The sequence below is a fragment of the Dichotomopilus funicola genome, assembly GCF_033296635.1.
Source record: "Dichotomopilus funicola strain CBS 141.50 unplaced genomic scaffold C8A04scaffold_82, whole genome shotgun sequence".
Lineage (NCBI taxonomy): Eukaryota > Fungi > Ascomycota > Sordariomycetes > Sordariales > Chaetomiaceae > Dichotomopilus > Dichotomopilus funicola.
In genome coordinates this window covers 115,266-135,242 of record NW_026944103.1, presented here as the reverse complement: position 1 = coordinate 135,242, position 19,977 = coordinate 115,266, and the positions used below count along the sequence as shown (strand labels likewise).

At 57.1% G+C, this 19,977-nt stretch overlaps 7 protein-coding genes across 7 annotated transcripts; 3 read left to right on the top strand and 4 right to left on the bottom strand.

The window, feature by feature from the left end:
* Positions 1-56: 56 nt before the first annotated feature.
* On the bottom strand, positions 57-1,274 carry C8A04DRAFT_32197 (uncharacterized protein; the record flags this gene model as incomplete). Its single annotated transcript, XM_062782012.1, has 3 exons — positions 57-850; positions 928-991; positions 1,092-1,274. Coding segments are annotated over 3 exons (1,041 nt in total), but the record flags the coding sequence as incomplete, so codon positions are not given.
* Positions 1,275-2,184: 910 nt separating this feature from the next.
* C8A04DRAFT_15085 (vacuolar transporter chaperone 4) lies at positions 2,185-4,811 on the bottom strand (the record flags this gene model as incomplete). The annotated part of the gene is made up of 3 exons (XM_062778350.1): positions 2,185-2,469; positions 2,530-4,164; positions 4,236-4,811. The coding sequence occupies 3 exons, from the start codon at positions 4,809-4,811 to the stop codon at positions 2,185-2,187; spliced, it is 2,496 nt and encodes an 831-aa protein (XP_062633689.1).
* A 1,132-nt stretch (positions 4,812-5,943) lies between these two features.
* Positions 5,944-7,454, top strand: C8A04DRAFT_40032 (S-adenosyl-L-methionine-dependent methyltransferase; the record flags this gene model as incomplete). Its single annotated transcript, XM_062784799.1, has 3 exons — positions 5,944-6,148; positions 6,182-7,366; positions 7,420-7,454. The coding sequence occupies 3 exons, from the start codon at positions 5,944-5,946 to the stop codon at positions 7,452-7,454; spliced, it is 1,425 nt and encodes a 474-aa protein (XP_062633688.1).
* Positions 7,455-8,284: 830 nt separating this feature from the next.
* C8A04DRAFT_15069 (uncharacterized protein) lies at positions 8,285-10,107 on the top strand (the record flags this gene model as incomplete). Its single annotated transcript, XM_062778344.1, has 2 exons — positions 8,285-8,666; positions 8,732-10,107. 2 exons carry the CDS (start codon positions 8,285-8,287, stop codon positions 10,105-10,107), a joined length of 1,758 nt encoding a protein of 585 aa, XP_062633687.1.
* Positions 10,108-10,534: 427 nt separating this feature from the next.
* On the bottom strand, positions 10,535-14,378 carry C8A04DRAFT_32194 (P-loop containing nucleoside triphosphate hydrolase protein; the record flags this gene model as incomplete). Its single annotated transcript, XM_062782011.1, has 2 exons — positions 10,535-14,191; positions 14,274-14,378. The coding sequence occupies 2 exons, from the start codon at positions 14,376-14,378 to the stop codon at positions 10,535-10,537; spliced, it is 3,762 nt and encodes a 1,253-aa protein (XP_062633686.1).
* Positions 14,379-14,966: 588 nt separating this feature from the next.
* On the top strand, positions 14,967-17,670 carry C8A04DRAFT_32193 (DNA replication licensing factor MCM7; the record flags this gene model as incomplete). Its single annotated transcript, XM_062782010.1, has 3 exons — positions 14,967-15,015; positions 15,162-17,512; positions 17,587-17,670. The coding sequence occupies 3 exons, from the start codon at positions 14,967-14,969 to the stop codon at positions 17,668-17,670; spliced, it is 2,484 nt and encodes an 827-aa protein (XP_062633685.1).
* Positions 17,671-18,122: 452 nt separating this feature from the next.
* Positions 18,123-19,719, bottom strand: C8A04DRAFT_15090 (mitochondrial ribosomal death-associated protein 3-domain-containing protein; the record flags this gene model as incomplete). Its single annotated transcript, XM_062778351.1, has 2 exons — positions 18,123-18,970; positions 19,068-19,719. The coding sequence occupies 2 exons, from the start codon at positions 19,717-19,719 to the stop codon at positions 18,123-18,125; spliced, it is 1,500 nt and encodes a 499-aa protein (XP_062633684.1).
* Positions 19,720-19,977: the final 258 nt, after the last annotated feature.

Here is a 19,977-nt window from a genome sequence, read left to right as displayed (position 1 = left end):
AAAAAAAAAAAAAAAAAAAAAAAAAAAAAAAAAAAAAAAAAAAAAAAAAAACTCACCACCTCCCTCAACCGCTTCAAATCCACGCTCACCAAAATCGGATTACTCGGAAACTCCACAAACACATACGCCACCCCGCGCCCAGCCAACCTTTCCCCTTCCAACCACTCCCCCAAAGCCTCAATCACCCCGCTGTCCCTATCACACCGCCCGAAATGCTTCATCCCGCCCTCACTCTCCAGAAACAAATGCCAGCTGTTGTGAAACACCGAGCCCAGCACGACTACCTTCCCGGGCCCCCGTACTGCTATCAGTGCGCGGTGCAGTCGGTAGATGGCTGCCATGCCGGTTGGGTAGAGCCATACATCGCCCTCGGTGACTTTGTTTTCCTTAGTGGTGTCCTCACCAACATTAAGTTCCGCAATCCGCCTCCTCAGCGCTACATGTCCCTCCCCAACCGGCAGTCCTCCCCCCTCTTCACCACCCCCCAACCCATCAGGAAACCCTCCACCACCCTCCAAAAAATCCTCCCCCGTCCCCCTCCACCCATGAACCCTCACCCTCCCCTGTTCGACCCCCGGCATCAACCCCGTCGCCAACCGACTACTCACCCCCGTTCCATAAGTCTGCCAGACCCCCACGGCCCCGGGGCCTCGCGCAGTCGGGTAAGCGACGGCGTAGAGCCGGACAAGGGTATCATGGAAGGCGGTGTCGCCGGCGGGTTCGGTGGCCAGGGGTAAGGTAAGAGGGATGTCGAGGATGCGGAAGAGCAGGTCGCGGGGGGGGATGAGATGGTCGGGGGGACGGTGGGGGGAGGTGGAGTAGAGGGTTGTTGAGGGGAATGTGTCGGGGTCTATGTATGGAATGGTGGTTAGTTGGGCTGGGGGGTAGGGTGGGTGGTGATGAGTATGGACTTGGGAGGTCACGTACGGGTAAACAGGATGAGACCGTGAGTATCAGGTAGATCTAACAGCGGATGCAGCGCGGCCGTGAGCTACACCAACACAGAACACATAGAAGTCAGCCATGCATCCCTCGCAGACAAACAAATCCAGGGACTCATAAAGAAGGGGAACTGAACCATCCGTACATACCTTGCGAACCTCACCCCACGGCCCAAACCGCGGGTAGATAGACACCAACTTTCCAAGCAGCTCAGGATCGCCACGGCGAAGATTCCGGGCGGTCTCCCATCCCGGAATGTGGAAGGTGATGTTGTGAGGAGCCTCAGGCGGGACCGAGTGGCCGAGTTCGGTGGTGATTTGTTTTATCGGCATTTTTGCTGTTTCTCTTTCTCTGTTTCGATGAGGGGATGGATGACCGTTCTTTGCGTGTTGGTTATTTTGGGTGTTATCCCTTTTTATATCCCCTGAAAATCGCAGATCGAGACAAAAACAGACATGAAAAAACGAGGAGACTAAAATCGCGGGGTCCACAGCTGAACTTGAAATAAAAACAATTCCGACCCAAAAACGATTCCAAACCTCAATCCCCCGGTTTATTCCTCGTAAAACGAGCTAAACTAGTGGCCAGGCAGAATCTCACCTCGAAAGAAATGTTCTCAAACCGGATGGTTCAGTAAACAAGAACAGACTTGCTAAGTGACTCAGATGAGATCCGATGTCGCATCCGGGGCTCAAGTACACACACTACTTTTTATAAACCCGGGCATCCGGCTCTAAGCGGGCCGACGGCTGGACCCCCACTCCGGGGTCGAGCACGTTCTCGAGATCCGCTGCGTCTAGCCGGGCTGCCGGGTCGAATTCTTTGAACTCTTGTCTTGGCCTTGTCCCCGGTTGGCGAGTCGAGTTAGATCAGGGTGAAAATACCCAAGACTGCCGGTTTCACCTCACATCGGACGACTCTCAAGTGGGGCCTTCATCCCTTCAAGGTTTCCCCCCCCCCACACCCTTCACTAGAAGCAAACTCCAAAATGATACCGATGATGATATTGCTACAACCAAAGTAGATGATACAATTTCTCCAGTGAATCCAATGAATCCAATGACAATGAACACCTTTCGCTCCACATGCTTCCGGAATCCAAGGTCCCAAAAACAAACGGTACAGTACTCCAACCACAACCAGATGCAGAACAACACAGTGGAACCGTAAAGGAAACCTCACAACACGACACACCACACCACACCACAACACAAGATAAACATAAACCTAGTCAGTCAACAACTACCAAAACTCCCGACTCCTCCCCTCCAACGCAAAATTCAACGCCACCGCCACAAACAGCGCGCCACAAAGCACACTCGGCCCAATCTGGTCATGGTACTTGGCCGCGCGACGCGAGCGGATAGCCTTGCTGCGGTACAGGTAGATGGCGACCGAGTAGGCGAGCGAGAGCAAGGCGATCAGGGTGAACGCGGCGGCGGCGATAAAGCTGGTGGAATTGCCCTGTTTGACGCCGAAGTTGAGGAGCGTTACGGCGATGGTGCTGATGTAGATTGAGTATTCGAGCTGGGGGCGTTGTTAGTTACGGTATTTTGTTGAACGGGAAAGAGGGAAAGGAAAACATACCCAGCCAAGGAATGTCCGCTCAGCAGCAAAATACACCTTAGGCTCAACCCGCACAGGCACATAAATCTTCTTGCCCTTGGGCGCCTTGAACCGGCGCTGCTGGATCTCGCCCGACCCGAGAAGCGACTCCAGCCGCGCGTTGCGAGGCACCTCAGTCGACCGCGGCCGCGGCACCAGTGCCTGCAGCACCCACCACGCGCCGCGTCCGGCCGAGTTGGCCAGCGTCGAAGCCCGCGTGCGGTAGTACGTCCAGCCGCCCACGCGGCGGGCCGCCTCTAGCCGGTCCTCGTCCTCCTCGTCGTCCGAGTCGTAGAGGTACGTGTCGCCGTCGCTGGTGGCGTCGGACGGGCGGTCCAGGGTTTGGCCTTCCACGTCTGTCGCACTGGAGATCCGGCCGCCGTTTCGCGCGCCGGATGCGCTGGTTTCGCCGTGGCGGCCGTTGACGCCGGCAGCGAGCCGGCCTTCGTCATCCGAGTCGTAATCGTCGTCTTCGTCCTCGTCTTCGTCTTCGTCTTCTGAGATCGATGTGGTGGCCGAGTGTTCAAGTCGCTTGATCCCAAAGTCGTGCGACACCGGCTTGCGGATGTCGACGTCCATCTGCGGCATCCAGAACGGGAGGAGGTTGATCCTATCGGGGAAGAGACAGGCGACGCCGTGGATGAATTTGGAAAACTTGGGCACCGCTTCGACAAGGTGGCTTGAGATCAGCTGCCGCACCCACTCGGGGGGCTCCTGGCCCAGCTGCGTCTGCAGCTTGACCTCGAGAATGGCGTACGGGAACCGCACGACATCCTCAGGCGGGAGTTGCGAGAAGGGGTAGTCGATCCCAATGTCCATGCGCCTCCAGTTGTCTCCCGCCCTCCTAACCCCGTCGAGGTTATCTTCGCGGACCATGGTAAGCTCCGTGTCGAGCGAGATGCGAACACGCGCGTCGGCGGGCAGCTGGAATGCCGTGCGGTGGTAAAAAGACCGACACACCGGCTTGTAGCCTTTTTTCAGAACGGACCACTGGATCTCACGAGCCAGCCTCTCATCCTGAGCAATGGCATTCTCCGACTTCTTGCCCTCCTTGCGTGCCTTCTCAAAGATGGCGGCCGGCAGAAGCTCGCCCTTCAGGTAGGAGTTCACATTCTTCTCTTTGAGCGAGAAGCGCGCCTTGACCGACTTCTCGCCCGTCCAATCCTCGCGATGGGTTTTGCGCTCAACAAAAATGGTCTCGTTCTGCATACCGCCGTACCACCGTAGCCGGATCGCCTCAGCGCCCTCCGTCTTCTTCAGGCGTCCTTCGTACAGATCCCACTTCTCCGGGTTATCGTAGTAGATCGACGTGATGGCAGAGTCTTGCGCCTCGAACTCTTTGCTCGCATTGAAGACGAGCACGGGCAGATGCTTGAGGATGATGAGCTTGAGCTCCGTGACGTTGTCGGGATGCACCCAGTATTTTGTCGTGTGTCGGACAAAGTTGGCTTGGCTCCCGCCGGCCGCGCTGTCGCCCTTTACCGGGTTTCCTCTCGTCCGGACCAGGTCGTAGAGCTTGGACAGCTGCACCACGGACGCATCGTAGTTTTCTTTGTAGAACGGTTTCGCCTTGAGTCGGGTGTCGAACACGGGCCGTAGATGCCATCCAGTTCGTTTCTGTTTCCCAATTGTGTCAGTTGAATCCACAGACCCTAACCCGTATGCATTCTTCGTTTACCGCCACGTACATCATGCTTCTTGATGATCTTATAGAACCCCGTGTAGTTGAGCTGCACAAACTTGGCCAAATCGTGAACATCAGCAATGATATCGCTGAGATCCTCCTCAAGCAGCATGAATTCCTCCTCGCTAGGGCCGTCCTGATTGAGACCGCGTTCATTAAGGCGGTTGACGACGTCGCGCACTTCGCGTTCGCTGACGGCGATGCGGCGCGAGATTTCCATGGCCTTGACCTGCTGCTTGGTGTGGACCTTTTCCAGCTCCGACTCAAGCTTGCTCACGAAGCGGCTCTCGTCCTCCTCGGTCCATTCGCGGCGCGGGAGCTTGCCGGGCTTCGTGCGCTGCTCGTCGGTGCCGGCCGCGGTTTGGGGCGTCGGCCCGCTGGGGTGTTTGAGGTCATCTTTCAGACCGTCATAGTCGATGTAGTACCATTGGTACTCGCGGATCACGCTCGACCGGAGCTGCTCGCCAAACTTCATGACGACGACGCCGGGAGGAGCCCGCCAGGTGGGATCGCGGATGCGGGTGCGTGGGGAGTGTAGGTGTTGCGAGTGAGTTTTGAGGTCGTGGACGATCAGGACCATGGGGCGGGGCCGCTGGAACTTAATTAGGTTCTCTCACTCAATGGAGCAACCTTAATCTGCGGCGTAAGGTCCCCGAAGCAGAGCTCGGTCGCCACACTGCTTTGCTCGGTCGCTCTCGGTGACGGCCAAGGCTCGCTGCGCCTTGGGACGAAAAACACTGGAGCTGCCTGCCTCAATCGGACAACGCTGCTGGTGAAGCTCCACCTTCTGGTCGCTTGGATCGCCTATTTGAGACGTCAATTGCCGCCAATTGATCGTTCTCGTTTTTTGCTTCTTTTCTGGTCCCAAATCGTAAATGAGTTTGGACGAAAAAAGAGAAGAAAACCAACCGATCAAGCCAAGCCTATTCCAATTGACACTGACCGACTTGAGACGCAACGGTGACGCCTGCGTTGCCGGGGGCACAGCGACTTCTTGTAGCATGTTGCTGGCGCAGAGGGCACGTGTGCAAACGAGCCGTGCCATTGGCGAATTGCAAGCCGCCGCGAGCTGCAAGGCGGCAGACGGGCCCGCGCCTGGCCTGTGGGCTCGGCAATCGTCCACTAACAGTTAGTGGGTTCCACTAAAAAACCAGCCTGCGATGGCCCAGGCTCGGGTGATCTGGAGCCTAGCCGTCGGGCCATCGCAGAACTTTTAACCGAGCAAGGCTGGCCTGAAACCTGGAAACCCTGCTAAACACGGTTCCGCTTCTCGTCAACCGGTCACATTGAGGATGGTTTTCTTCAAGATAGATAATTCCTTGGCTATAACGAAGGGAAGAATAGTGCCTATCCTGCATCTCCCGAATCCACACGTGTAATCCCTTCTTTCCACCATATCTAAGGTTCTCAGGCTGACAAGGGTTAACCCGTGACAATCGCTCCTGCCCGGCCTGCAGCAAAGACCCACTATCTCCAACGACAAACCTAAAATTTTTGGTGGTGAGGGGCATTTCGTAGAGGGGCATTTCACGATTCTCTAAAACAAACCCCACTACGTACATATCCGATCGTCTACTCTAAAGTTGTGTCAACACCGGAGTGGTATAGGGAACTTCTTGCAGGTGCCACTCTTTTGAACCACACCTCCAACAAACCCTCACCTCCAACGAACCCCCACCCACCACTGTGTACAGTACATACACACGCCCACCATGGAAACCGACACAGATACAATCTCCTCCCGCATCTCCCCCACCTGCCCCCCCGAAACCCAACGCGTTCTAACAGCCGCCTGGTCCCACGACCTGACCGCCGTCAAAAAACTCCTCGACACCCCAGGCCGCGCCAGCGTCCAAGACCCAACCACCGGCGAAACCCCCCTGCACGCAGCCATTCGGGCTTGTGGACCTGCGCCGGGTGTGTTACCTCCCGGAGCCGAGGCGGCCGCAGAGGCAGAGGGAGGGGAGGAGGAGGAAGAGGGTCTAGCAGACTTGGAAGCAGCCAAGAAGGTTGTTTATGAACTGTTATTATGGGGTGGGATATGGAATGATGTGGATGATAGGAATGAGACGCCGGGGTGTGTGGCGCGGCGGTTGGGGAGGGGGGAGTTGTATAATTTGTGTGTGGAGGCCGGGGTGAGGGCGGAGATGTTGTTTGGGTTGATGGGGGGGTATGAGGAGTTGGAGAGTGTTGATGGTGAGGATGAGGAGGAGGACGAGGAGGGTGAGGGGGGTGTGGAGGTGGTTGATATGGATGTTGAGAACCCGGAGATGGTGGTTGTGGGTGAGGATGGGGAGGAGGCGCCTGAGTTGGTGGGCGGGGAGGTTAATGGGAAGGGGGGGTCGGTAGAGACAGTGCCGGCGGAAGGGGAAGAAGGGCTAGAAGCAGAGCAGGAGGAGGAAGAAGAAGACGTGGAGGAGCCACGATTTAAACGGCCAAAGGAGGACACTGAAGCAGACGTCAACTTTGAGGCGTACCTACGCTCGAAACTCACATACACCGACGGGAAGCTTGTGGACGACGACGGGAACGGTGTCATGATGGCTTGGGAGACCGATATCATGCGCCGGAGCGTGAATGCATTGTTACCAGGGAAACAACCAGGCAAGCGGATCTTGAACATCGGTTTCGGGATGGGAATCATTGATACCATGTTTGCGGAAACCCAGCCTGCGGTACACCACGTTATCGAAGCCCACCCGGGAGTCTGGGAACACATTTCAAGTCCGGGATCCAAGTTCGGCTCGGCATGGGAAGAGAGTGCCCCGAAGCCCGGTGCTTTCAAGATTCACAAGGGGAAATGGCAAGAGGTTTGCCAACAGCTGGTCCTACAAGGGCAAACCTATGACGCTATCTATTTCGACACGTTTGGTGAAGACTACTCCCAGCTACGCATGTTCTTTACCGAACTAATTCCCAGTCTCCTCGACGGGCAAGGGCGGTTTGGCTTTTTCAACGGCCTCGGCGCGGATCGTGCGATTTGCTATGATGTCTACACCAAGGTGGCCGAGCTGCACCTTACGGACGCTGGCCTGGACGTCGATTGGGATGTGATCGATGTGGATATGTCACATCTTGCTGAAGCAGGCAAGGGGGAGTGGGAGGGGGTCAAAAGGAGGTATTGGACGCTGGACAGTAAGTGTTTTCCCTGTTATCTCCTCGCTTGCTTGGATATCTGACGTTTATAGAATACCGCCTGCCAACATGTACATTTCTGGGTTGAGATCTGTCTTACTAGGACCGTCGCACTGGGGGCTCTAACATTTCGAGCACCACGAGGCCAATAGAAAGCTCTTCGTGAATGGTAGCTCTTGGTTCCGAGAAGTACTTACGTACCTAGGTGAATGCGCAGACATTCTGGTGGGGTACTATAGAGCTTTCGATAAATAGGCCCCTTTTGCAGAAGCGTTATCTCTTAAAAGCTTACAGGGAATTAATTACTTGCTCTCCGAACCTTTCGGTTTCGATTGCTTGGCTATGTGCATTAAACCGATGGCCTCTTAGAAAGCACACTTTATTCGAGGATTTATTTGCATGGAGCCAGCACTAAAAAGCAAACACAATGAAAACCAATAATAATTTGGCCTATACGGTTCAACCACGGTTTCACATTCCCGAACAACCTGTCACAGTCGCAGCACATGCAACCAGCCGCCCTTGTCCAACAACATCGCAGGGACAGTTGAGTGGCTAAGAAGTTGCATATGGGCGAGGCTGCAAACACAGTCATGGCCGCTGTAGGCCGCAGTAGGCCTCCGTGCCGATTCCAACCCACGTCAACACGCACTCTTGTCGACCCCCACAAATAAGAGCTTCTTTTCTCACGGGGCCCGGCCTACCAAGGGCAACCATGCGACCTCCGGTTTCTGTGATTTGCGAGCTCGTCAAAACAAACGATGTTGCTCACGGTGTCTATTGGGACTGGGTTTCGTCGTGATTTTGATATCAACCTAGCGGGGTCCTCGAGGGGTACAAGAGGGGCCTCTGTCACTTTATTGTGTTTTGTGTTCCGGAGGTTCAACATCTTCAATAATCTTCCAACATTCTATCAAAATGTTATCAGAAAAGGAACGTCGACAATATCAGGTTCTAGCAGAGAATGCGGCCCTTCTTTACCAACTACGCCCATCGCCTACCGCTCGCCATGTCAACAAACGACCCGCTTGGGCAGTTAACCAAGATCCCAGCCGATTCCTGTCGTTTGATCAAGAACTCGACTTGACGAGCGCTCTGGCCTTCATCTGTGGTGTATCCGACAACCCCCTTCATGTCGTTGCGACTTGCGTCGAGGAGATAACTGGACGGGGGCGGCAAAAGGGGATCAGGGCGGTCGTTGCTATCAACGGGAACAACCCACAGTCTTCGATCGGAACGTCGACGAAGGTCAAGGATGGTCTCGAGGCCGTTTTCATGCAGTTATCGAGGGTTCATCAAGGTTGGAAACCGTTCTTTTTCATGGATACGGCCTGGTGGCTATTTTCTGACATTGTTGGGCAGAAGTCGACCTCCTGGAGTACTCCGTTCTCCGTGCTATCGTGGACATGTGCAAACACCGCATATTCTCTCGTATTGGGTCCGAAAGACAGGATGCAAAATACACCAAAAACGGCAAGCAATTCTTGGGTACTACCCTTCAGTGTATTCTCGATGCCATCTCAACGACCAGGCGCAGTTTCGTAGGGGAGCTTAAGGGCATCGCCGACAGGTTTGCCAGGCAGGGCCGGCAGATTTTACACCACCTCAAGTCACTCGAGACTTGCAAGGAGAAGAACGTTGTTTCGATCATGATGGACGTGATTCGCGCCGTTCATAAGCTCATCGAGACCACGAGCTTCAACATTCTGCTAGACACGTTAACGACGACAGAACTAGCCCCGACCGACCGACATCGTTTCACCACGCAAATAGCCAAACTTGCCCAATACCAGGAATGCACCTTGTTATTTCTCCAGATGGCTAAAGCCCAGAACATCTTCCAGCAAGCCGAAGTTCATCTCGTCTCTCTCGAACCGGAGCTTTTCAAGCCGGAGATGCCCTCCCCCCCAGGCTGTCACATCACCAGTTGCATCAACCGATGCCGCGCCAGCAGCGGCTCCAAGATCAAAGCGAATACCACAGAGATCACCGCGAAACTCCAACGCCAGGGCAAATTCAACACAGCCTTCAAGTCCACCGTCCACGAAATCCTCAAGCAATCCCGCGTCCACGCCGAAATCCAACTCCTCACCCACTACGAACTCCACCCTGTCCCAAAAAAGCCCCGAATCATCTGCTCCAGCAAAGACTCCTGCTACCTCTGCAACCTGTTCATCCGACTGCGGGGGGACTTCTACACACCCCGAACACACGGAAATATCTACCACCGCTGGTGGCTCCCACCGGTTCCTGAGTTCGCCATAACCCGCAACCGACTCAACCAGGAACTGGAGGCGCAGATTGGGAGGGTTACGCTGGACTTTATGAGCCCTGGGTCGCCGGGGTTGATGTTGGCTAAGAATGAGAATGAGAGTACTGTTTTTGCGTTTTCGGAACTTTCTTCCACGGCGGATTCACTAATGGAGGATACCCCGGCCTCCAGCAGCAACAAGAGAGACGAACCAAACTGGCTCAACAGACACAGGTATAACACCTGGGCTACTACCTCGCCTCACTACTTCCCAACAACCGCCGCCGCCGCGCCTCCCTATCTAGACACAGAAGTCTATTCTACCCGTTTTCAAGACAGCTATGACGCGCTCCCGGGTTTCGCTGCTGAGTCGACAAACTGGCACCGGAAGGATCCTTTTGTGTCTAACAGGCCGGAAGTGAGCAAAGAGGAGGGGGGGTTCTGGGCTGGGGTGAGGAATTGTTGGCTGTTTTTGACGGGGCAGCGGTGAATACGACGATATTGGGCGGTTTTGTTTGGTTGGTTTATTATGTCTCGTGGTTCTCCTTTCAGCGAAGTTAAAGCGTCTCGGCTTGGCGTTCTCCCGAGTCAAAGTTGGATATAGGGTTAGGGTTATGTCCGGGTTGTTTACTTCCTCATGGCTTCCCCCTTTTTGTCAAGTCAAGTATTCACTCGCAAGGTCGTATCACGCAGCTGGAACATTTCAACCATCTAATTATGGGCATGCCATGCTTTCCACTTTTCCAAAATATATGCAGACTACCCTCGGCTCTGTCTCTAGAATCATACACACCTCATCCAACCTATTTTCACCTCACCGTATCACTTATACACCTCCCTATTTCACTTACAAACCCCTCCATCTCCACCCATTAACACACATACTGACAATGTACAGTAAGTAGTATAGTAGACACCTACATCAAACTACTCCTCCCCCCAACCTCCATACTCCCCTGCCCATCCTTCATATCCCCACTCCTCCCCACCACAAACTCCCGATAAATCCTCTCCAATCTCGCCCGCTCATCCACACTAATACTCGCCCTTGTCGCATCCAGCGCTTTATCCAAGTGTTCCCACCTGATCACCACTTCCGGTGTGCTGTTACCGTTACTCTCAGCAGTTGTGTCATCAGTAGGGTGGATCCCGTTCACGCCTCTGTTCTTGCTGGGATTCAAGGGACCAGCGGCGGCGGCTTTAGAGAATTGTTTCGCACGCTTGGCGGCGAGTTTGATACCCTCTAGTTTACTAGCGATCGCGGCTTGTTCAGCGAGTTGTGCCGCGCGCGTGCGAGGGGCGGTGGCGGCATCAGCCGTGGGGTCTGCCCCATCGGCATCATCGCCATAGCGGAACTGGACAAAGTTCCGGGAGGAGGACGCCGCGGCGTTGGTCTTGCGACCGGCGCGGCGGTGGCTGCTGGAGGTGGTGGTGGGTTGTTCGCGGTCGTTGAGCACGTCGTGGATGGCTTCAAGCTGGGAGTTGGATACGAGGGCTTGGAGATCGGCACCGGAAAAGCCTTCGGTGCGGCGGCCTAGTTCGAGGACGTTGTCTTCTGAATTCCACACTTCGTCCGCGACTTTGACTTTCTGCGCCAGGGCGCGGATGATGTCAAGGCGGTCTTCGGCCGTAGGGAAGTCGCACAACAGCGACTTGTCGAGACGGCCCGGGCGGAGCAGCGCAGGGTCGATCAAGTCCGGACGCGAGGTGGCAGCGAGAACGTAGACCCCCGACAGGCCCTCGGCGCCGTCCATTTGGGTGAGGAGCTGGTTGACGACACGGTCGGTGACGCCGGTGGAATCGTGGCCACGCTTCGGGGCGATGGAGTCGAATTCGTCGAAGAAGAGGACGCAGGGTTTCGCGGCTGAGGCGCGTTCGAAGAGGTCGCGGACGCTCTTTTCCGAAGCACCGATGTACTTGTTTAGAATCTCGGGGCCCTTGACGCTGATGAAGTTGAGCCCGCACTCGCCGGCCACGGCGCTGGCTAGGAGGGTCTTGCCGCAGCCGGGATAGCCGTAGAGGAGAAGACCGGAGCGGAGGCGGAGCGGGCATTGGGCGAAGATGGGCGCGTATTTAGTGGGGTATTGGAGTGTCTCGAGGAGCACCTGGCGGGTTTCTGTCAGGCCGCCGATCGAGGAGAAGGTGGTGGTTGAGCTTTGGAGCGTGACATTGCGCAGCGAGGCTGGGGTGAAACCTTTCAAGGCGCTGTCGAAATCGGTGCGGCTCAAGTGGATGGTAGTGGCATCTAGGTCAGAAGACTCTCCCACGTTGCGACTCAACGCTTCGTTGCGGGCCCGGGAGATCAGCAGAATCAAATCCCCCGGCATGTAGCCATCCGTCTGACCAGCAATATCGAGAAAATCCAGATCACTGTCAAGAACAAACCCACTAGGCTTATTGGCTTCAGGGTGTTTCAATGTCGGCCGGCTAGGCCCATCCATCCAACCACCGCCATCACCATCGGTGGCGCTCCCATCGGCCGTAGTTGGCCGGCTACCATCACTGTGCTCAGGCTCCAGCTCCTCCGGGACAACAGACCCCTGCTTCGTGAGCGCCTCCATAATGCGCCGTCTCGTCTCCTTGTCGGGTGCGCTCAGGTCGACAATCTCACGCACAATATGCCCCCCCACAAGGACATTATGCAACGAGTCCTTGCCCTGGCAGGTCGCCAGCAACGCCACATTGCTGTCCCTGCCGCAGTACTCCCTGACCATGGAGCAGATCGCCTCGCTAATCTGCCGGCTGCGCCCATTCTCGTTACCCACCTGCAGCTCCGTCTCGGCCGGGCACAGCTTGTCGAGGTCATCGAGAATCACGACCGCCTTGCCGCCTTGCCGAGCTCCCCAGCTTGCGGCCATGAATAGACGGTTGAGCGTCTCCTTGACGGTCGCTACCCTGCTTTCGTCGTTGACGAGCTTCGTGCAGGGGAAGTAGGTCGTGTGATAGAGCCGGGACGACCGCATCGTACGCACGACCGATTGCGCAACGGACGTCTTGCCGGAACCTTGGCCGCCGGTCAGGAGCACCGAAGACATGTGGGAGAGGTGTGACTTGAGCTTTCCCAGGAGGGAATCGATCCCGACCAGAAGCGTGTCGGAGGTGTCTAGCTGGTCGGTCTCGAGATCGGACAACCACGTGGGTTTCGGGATCGGAGGTTCTACCACGATCGGTAGTTTCCAGTCTGCACCTAGAATCCAGTTCACAGGCTTCTTTCCCGGTCCTGAAGATGCCGAAAAAGGCTCGAATCTTAAAACGGCACCCTCCCAGCCACGAGGGCAATCGAGGCCCTGGTGTACCCCTAAGACTTGACCATCCGTCAGGGGTCCAAGGAGGAGACTGTTCCCGCTTGGCCCGTAAATGTGTTTGACCTGGTTCGCGGCCTCTTCCTTTTCTGCCTTGGACTGTCCGCCGAACTTGAGCCCCGAGGACTGGGAAGAAGGCTGCGACGACTGGAAAGGGTAGATCTTGAGTTTTTGGATCGAAGCATCGCCTCGAGTTAGCGGGGCAGATGCTGGCTCGATCTTGACCACGCCCCCGACCAGACCTTCACACCCAAGCGCAGAGCATAATGCTGAGGATAACGCGGTTGTTTGCCCATCAGGAGGTTCGTCCCACGGCCTCAACGCAGCCACCACTTTGGAAGTCGCTTTTGATGCCGGGTCAACCTCCTGCGGCTGGTTTGCCGAGTCCAGCGGCTGTTGAAGGCCCGCGGGCCGCACAACATTGACCGACACCCACTTCACTCCTTTCAGGTCCTTCCCCGAGAGCACATCACGGTCAACCCAGAGGCTGAGCGGCTCGTGTGAATCTTGTTCTTGCTCTTCGGCGTCGTCATCGAACCAACCCTGGCAATTCTTCCGATCAACCCCCCTGAAAAACAAAACCGGCTTCTTCTCCTGCCGGGCACTCTTCCTCCTCGCGGTGCTCGTCGAGCTCCTGGCACTCTTCCGCGACGCGCCGCCCACACTCTTGTTGTCCTTACTACTGCGCACCATCTCCCTCGTCTTCGGCGCCACAATCACCTCCGCATCCGGCGCAATCTTCGCAAACGGCACGTTGGCAGGCGGAGGGGGTTCGATCGACAACACTTTGATATTCGCGGTCGACGTCGGCGATAAGTGCAGCGTTAGCGGGTGCATGTACGTAGCAGGAATACGAGACTGCGCAGCATGCGCCGGGTTCGGAACGGCGCGGATCTGGAAGAGCAGGTTATCCTCCAAAAAGGTCCCATGCAGCTCGATCATCTCCCAGTCGTCCGGGGTCAGGGGCTCGATGTTGACGGTGTGTACCAGAGGCGGGTCGAAGTGGACGGTCACGGTGACTTTTTGGCCATCGATCAAGCCCAAGTTGCCCGCGAGCGTGGCGTCCAGCTCGACGGCGCCTAGGTCCTGGTCACGCGTGTCCCGGCCGCTGTTGATGCCATCCCGGCTGACTATCGGGGTGACTCGTCGCTTGCTGGGCATGCCACTCCATCCAAGGAAGATGTGCTTCGTTGATGGGCTGTTTGGGTCGGAGTTACTCCCGGCTGGAGCGCGCGCGCGGTAGCGGAGTTCGACGATGACATTTTGGGCGGGCTAGATGGACATAGCGAGGTTAGACCAATTCCGCGCGTTTTTGCGCCACGAGAAGAAGTTTGAGAAGTGGAAGACTCCTTACTGTGTTTGCGTTGGCTAGAAGCGAGGCCAGCGACGGAGGCAGGTTGACAAGACAGTTCTGGAGGTGTACCAGAGACAGCGCGGCGGACGCTTGCATGGGCGCCATTTCGTGGGCGAGCCCGGGGACGGGCGTGTTGGCCGGACTGGGAGTTGTTCGTGGCGGTTTTGGGAATTAATGGTGCACTTCTTGGTATCGAACAAGTATTAATTGATTATTTTTATCGGAGCGTGCAGACGTTGCGCGTCGTATATCAAGGAAGCGACGGCCGACTTTCATCCCACTTCCGTTTCGGCACAGCGCATGGCCCCGGAGCGCGCAGTTCGTCGGGGCAGCTCCCGGCAGTTTGCATGTGCCGAGGCAAGGGAAAGGGGGTGCCGGCCCCGAGGCAGCCAGGGTTAGGGTCGAGGCCATTTCCTAGCGCGACAGCTGTTCACAGCTGCAGTAGCCAGCTGCACTCGGTTTAATTGACTGGGCTCCAAACGCGCGAAAAAGCGCGTTGGGCTCGGTTTTGGACGCGTCTCCCTGTCACGACGCTAACCCCAGCCTCCCGAACCCCAGCACCTGTCTTGGCCTGTGTTTTGTTGGCGCAATTCCGCCCGAAGCTCGATCTGGTCGCAAAACCTCCCCACCTTCGTCACCGCCATCAAACAACCGCAGTCCCAGCCTAGAGGACGCAATTACACACCTGCAGCCATGGCGCTCCTACAGATGAAGGCGCCTGTTGACTACCAGGTACAACTAAGTGAGTAGCCAACCTCTAAGTGGGAACAAATATGAAAAAAGAAAAGGGGGAAGAAGATAAGGAGGGAAAAGAGCCACCAGAGAAAATATGGAAACACGGGCACAGAAACTCGCCCACTCTTGTGCGCCTGCTGACTGGCGCAACAGAGGCTTTCGAAAACTTCCTGTCCGACTTCAAGACCTCGGCGCAGGACACAATCACTCATGCCTTGGGGAGCATCAACATTGACGAGGACGACCTGAGCGACGAGTATGATTTCATGGACGAGGATGACAATGCGCAGCGGCAGCAGCAGCGGCGCCGCCAACGGCCCGAGAAGCAGGCGCCGCGACACAAGTACCGCGACATGCTGCAGCAACTCGCCGACCGGAAGATCAGCGAGGTGGTCGTCGACTTGGACGACCTTTCGGCATACGAGCAGGAGCTCAACGAGGGGCTGAAGCTGGTCGAATGGGTCGAGCAAAACACGAAGCACTACGTCGAGATCATCTCCCGCGCCGTCGACAAGCTGATGCCGCAGCCCAGCGAGGACCTCACGTTCAAGGACGACGTCCTCGACGTGCTGATGTCGAACCGGTCGCAACGCAACCAGATGCTGGAAGGCATCGCCGACCGAGAATCCGACCCAGCCATCCTCAACGACCAGTACCCCTCGCAGCTCACCCGCCGATACACGCTCGTCTTCAAGCCGAGGACGTCCACGCCCGAGAACCCCGTCAAGGCCCTGTCAGTCCGTCAAGTACGCGGCGACCACCTGGGCCACCTCATCACCATCCGCGGCATTGCGACTAGGGTATCCGACGTCAAGCCCATCGTGCAGGTCAGCGCATACACCTGCGACCGCTGCGGCTGCGAGATCTTCCAGCCCGTGACCGACAAGCAGTATGGCCCGCTCACCATGTGCCCGTCCAAAGACTGCGAGGAGAACCAGGCCAAGGGACAGCTGTACCCGTCGTCGCGAGCCTCCAAGTTTTTACCGTTCCAGGAAGTCAAGATCCAGGAGCTGGCGGAGCAGGTCCCCATCGGTCAGATCCCCCGAACCCTGACCATCCTGTGCTACGGCAGCCTGGTCCGACAGGTCAACCCTGGCGATGTGGTCGACGTGGCCGGCATCTTCCTCCCAACCCCGTACACCGGCTTCCAGGCCATGCGCGCGGGCCTGCTGACCGACACCTACGTCGAGGCGCACCACGTTGTACAGCACAAGAAGGCGTACGAGGACATGGAGATCGACCCGCTGCTAGCGCGGCGGATCGCCAAGTTCACACAGTCGGGCAACCAGTACGAGTACCTGGCCAAATCCATCGCGCCCGAAATCTTCGGCCACCTCGACGTCAAGAAGGCCCTCCTTCTCCTCCTCGTCGGCGGCGTCACCAAGGAAGTCGGCGACGGCATGCGCATCCGCGGCGACATCAACATCTGCCTGATGGGCGACCCCGGTGTGGCCAAATCCCAGCTGCTCAAGTACATCTCCAAGGTCGCCCCGCGCGGCGTGTACACCTCGGGCCGCGGCAGCAGCGGCGTCGGTCTCACGGCCGCCGTGATGCGGGACCCCGTAACCGACGAAATGGTCCTCGAAGGCGGCGCGCTCGTCCTCGCCGACAACGGCATCTGCTGCATCGATGAATTCGACAAAATGGACGACAATGACCGCACGGCCATCCACGAAGTCATGGAACAACAAACCATCTCCATCTCCAAAGCGGGCATCAGCACCAGCCTCAACGCCCGCACCTCCATCCTCGCCGCCGCCAACCCCCTCTACGGCCGCTACAACACCCGTCTCTCCGCCGTCGAAAACATCAACCTCCCCGCCGCCCTCCTCTCCCGCTTCGACATCATGTTCCTCCTCCTCGACACCCCCACCCGCGACTCCGACGCCCAGCTCGCCAAACACGTCGCCCACGTCCACATGCACAGCCGCCACCCGGACCTGGGCACCGCCGACGGCGTGGTGTTTTCCCCGCAGGAAGTCCGCGCCTACGTCGCGCAGGCGCGCACCTTCCGCCCTGTCGTGCCACAGGCTGTGTCGGAGTACATGGTCAAGACATATGTCCGCCTCCGCGGTAACCAGCGACGCGCCGAAAAACGTGGGCAGACGGCCAACAACTTCGGCCATACCACGCCCCGTACCTTGCTCGGCGTGGTCCGTCTCGCGCAGGCGCTGGCGCGTTTGCGGTTCAGCGATACCGTCACGCAGGAAGATGTGGATGAGGCGCTGCGGCTGGTGGAGGCGTCCAAGGAGAGTCTGGCGGCGGATGATCGGTCCGCGAGTAACCGTCGGGGATTGAATGCGAGCAGCAAGATTTATAACCTTGTTAAGGGTCTGGCGGATAGTGGTGCGTGTCGGGCGGAGGATGCGGCGGATGAGGAGGATGAGGAGGAGGAAGGGTACGGGGTGGAGATGAGCTTGCGAAAGGTCAAGGAGAGGGTTATTGCGAAGGGGTTTACGGAGAATCAGTGGCTGGCGGCTTTGGAGGAGTATACCGAGTTGGATGTGAGTTTCTTCCCCCCTCATTTACTTTATTCTACCCCTTTTGGCCATGACGCTGACAATTTATCTTTTTCTAGGTTTGGCAAACAGCTGGCAATGGCACGCGGCTAGTGTTTATTACTTCAGGCAACGGCAACAGGGAGGGCAGCCAGGAGCTGTAGGGGGGCGTGCGTGCGGAGTTGAATCCGTCGTCGTTAGGTTATGCGTGTGGTTGAAGACGGCTGTGGTTGTGTTTTATGTTTTGGGCTTTTCCCCCTTCTCCCTTTTTGGGGGGTTGTCCTCCGCCTGTATCCACTCGGCGTTTAGGGGTGTTGTTGCTATAGCTGGGGGAATTAAATGGAATGAGTCATGAAGTCTAGCATGGGTTGTTTTTTGACTCGCTGCTTGTGATCATAGGCGTGGAATGTGCTGTAAACCTGAACGAGCGACCCAGCTTTTCTACACAGTACCCACGACTCAAAGGTCACCGTAGATACGCAAATAATGTCCATGATAATGTGGATATCAAATTCTCTAAGTATTTGTACATTTACACTCCACCACCCACGTCTCACATCATCATCAACGTCAACATAGATGTACACATTTTCCTTCTCTCCATCGCGTGCGTCCCTCACATGCGCATACTCAACAACGACGCCCGCTCCATCTCACCCAACACCCCATTCCCACCCAACGTCCACTTCTCCGTGACCGTCTTCGTGTCCACCACCGAGCGGAACATACCACTAGCCGCCCAGTACTCCATCACAGCACGCGCCTCGTTCTTGTCAATCGCGCCGACACGAAGCACCTCGACCGATCGCAGCACCGCCTCAACACGGTCATCATACCCGCGGAAGTACGGATCCCGCTGCGGAACCTCCTCCGTAGCCGTAGCGGTAGTCTCGGCACCGGAACCGGAACCGGCCGCCTTGCTGCTAGCCTCGATGCGCTGCTCCACCTCACGCCGGGAAACAGCGAGTTCCAGGCTCGGGCAGCGGGGCGCGTTGCTACGGCTGGTAGCGCCGATCACGGCGCCGCCCGCAGGCAGCTTGAGACCGCCACCGAAGGCGTTGGCGAACAGCCGGACGAGGGCCAGGTCGTGCGAGTGGATGAGGTCGAAGGCCGGGGTGCGGTAGTCGGAGATCTTCATCATGTGGGCGAGGCCGTCGATGCTGAGCAGGATGGGCGGACGGGCGACGCCCTGGGCGGTTAGTTCGGCCCAGAGGGATTGGAAGACGGGCCAGGCGGCTTCGGACTCCTTGGCCACGTTGGCGAGGGTCAGGAGGGGGGTGTTGGCGGGGATGTTTTGTGGGAGGTGAGGGTGGGCGTTGCGGGTGAAGGTTTTGGAGAGGACCTTTTCGTTGGCCTTTTTGATGGCTTGGATGAGCTTGAGGGCGTACACCGGCTGCATGTATTGGAGGGGGTCGGTGTTGGGTATCGGGGCGTATTCGGTGCAAGCCGTTGTCAGTTCCTGGGCTGTGGGGTATTTATTAGTCTCTGTCTGGCGTGCACATATCATATCATATCATATCATATCATGATATATCACATTCCAGGGAAGGTCAAAACATACCCTCTGGAATATGGATCACGACCCAGTCGTTGAGAAACGCGTGTGTCATCGCCTGCAGCAGCATCAAGCTCTTGCCAGCCACCTTGTCACCCGTCACGACCAAACGCAACATCTCATTGTTCTGAGCCGCTCGATCCATCCGCCTTGTCAAATCAACCGTCTCCTTGCGCACCAGCACAGCCGGCTTCCTGAACATGCGCCAGCACTGCGTCGTTTTGAAAGCCTCGCTGGCTCGCAGTTGGTCCTGCACCTCTTCCGGAATACCCATGACGCGGGCGACATTGTTCTCGTTGGACAGCTCGGCAGGCCCCAGGTCGGTCAGCCACGGCACGGCGAGAGCGTTGTCGTTACTGAGGATGATGCGCTTGCGGTAGGCCTTGCGCTCGCCGGGCAGCGGGGACTTGCCCCGCTCGAGGACGAATGCCTTCTTCTTGACCGTGAAGGTCTTTTTCCCGCCGCGGTGGTGGTTTTTGGCGATGCCGCTCGCCCCTTCACTCCTGGAGCTTGTTGTTGAGAAGGACGCGGCAGCGAGGAGAGGAGTCCCTAGAAGGCCAGCGGAAGGCACCCCGAGGGAAGCTGCAGTTCGTGGTATCGAAACGGGGAGCCCTGTCGACGGCCGCACGAGGCAGCGCAGGCTGTTTGGCACCGGCATGGCGTGGCCGAGTGTTGTCTTGTCCCGTGTGTCGGCAGCGGTGGGTTCTATCTCATCGTGAGACGTCGTCTGGGTCGTCAATTGCTAGATTGCTGCCGGCCGGAACTATTTCTCTCTGCACAGTTCTCGAAGCAAAATCGTGAGGTCAAGCACGGACCAATCATGCTGCAGCGTCCCGCGACTGAAGTATCTGCCCCACCTGGCCACATGCACGAAAGCGACGTCCAACCCTGGACGGGATAAAAACTCATTACAAGT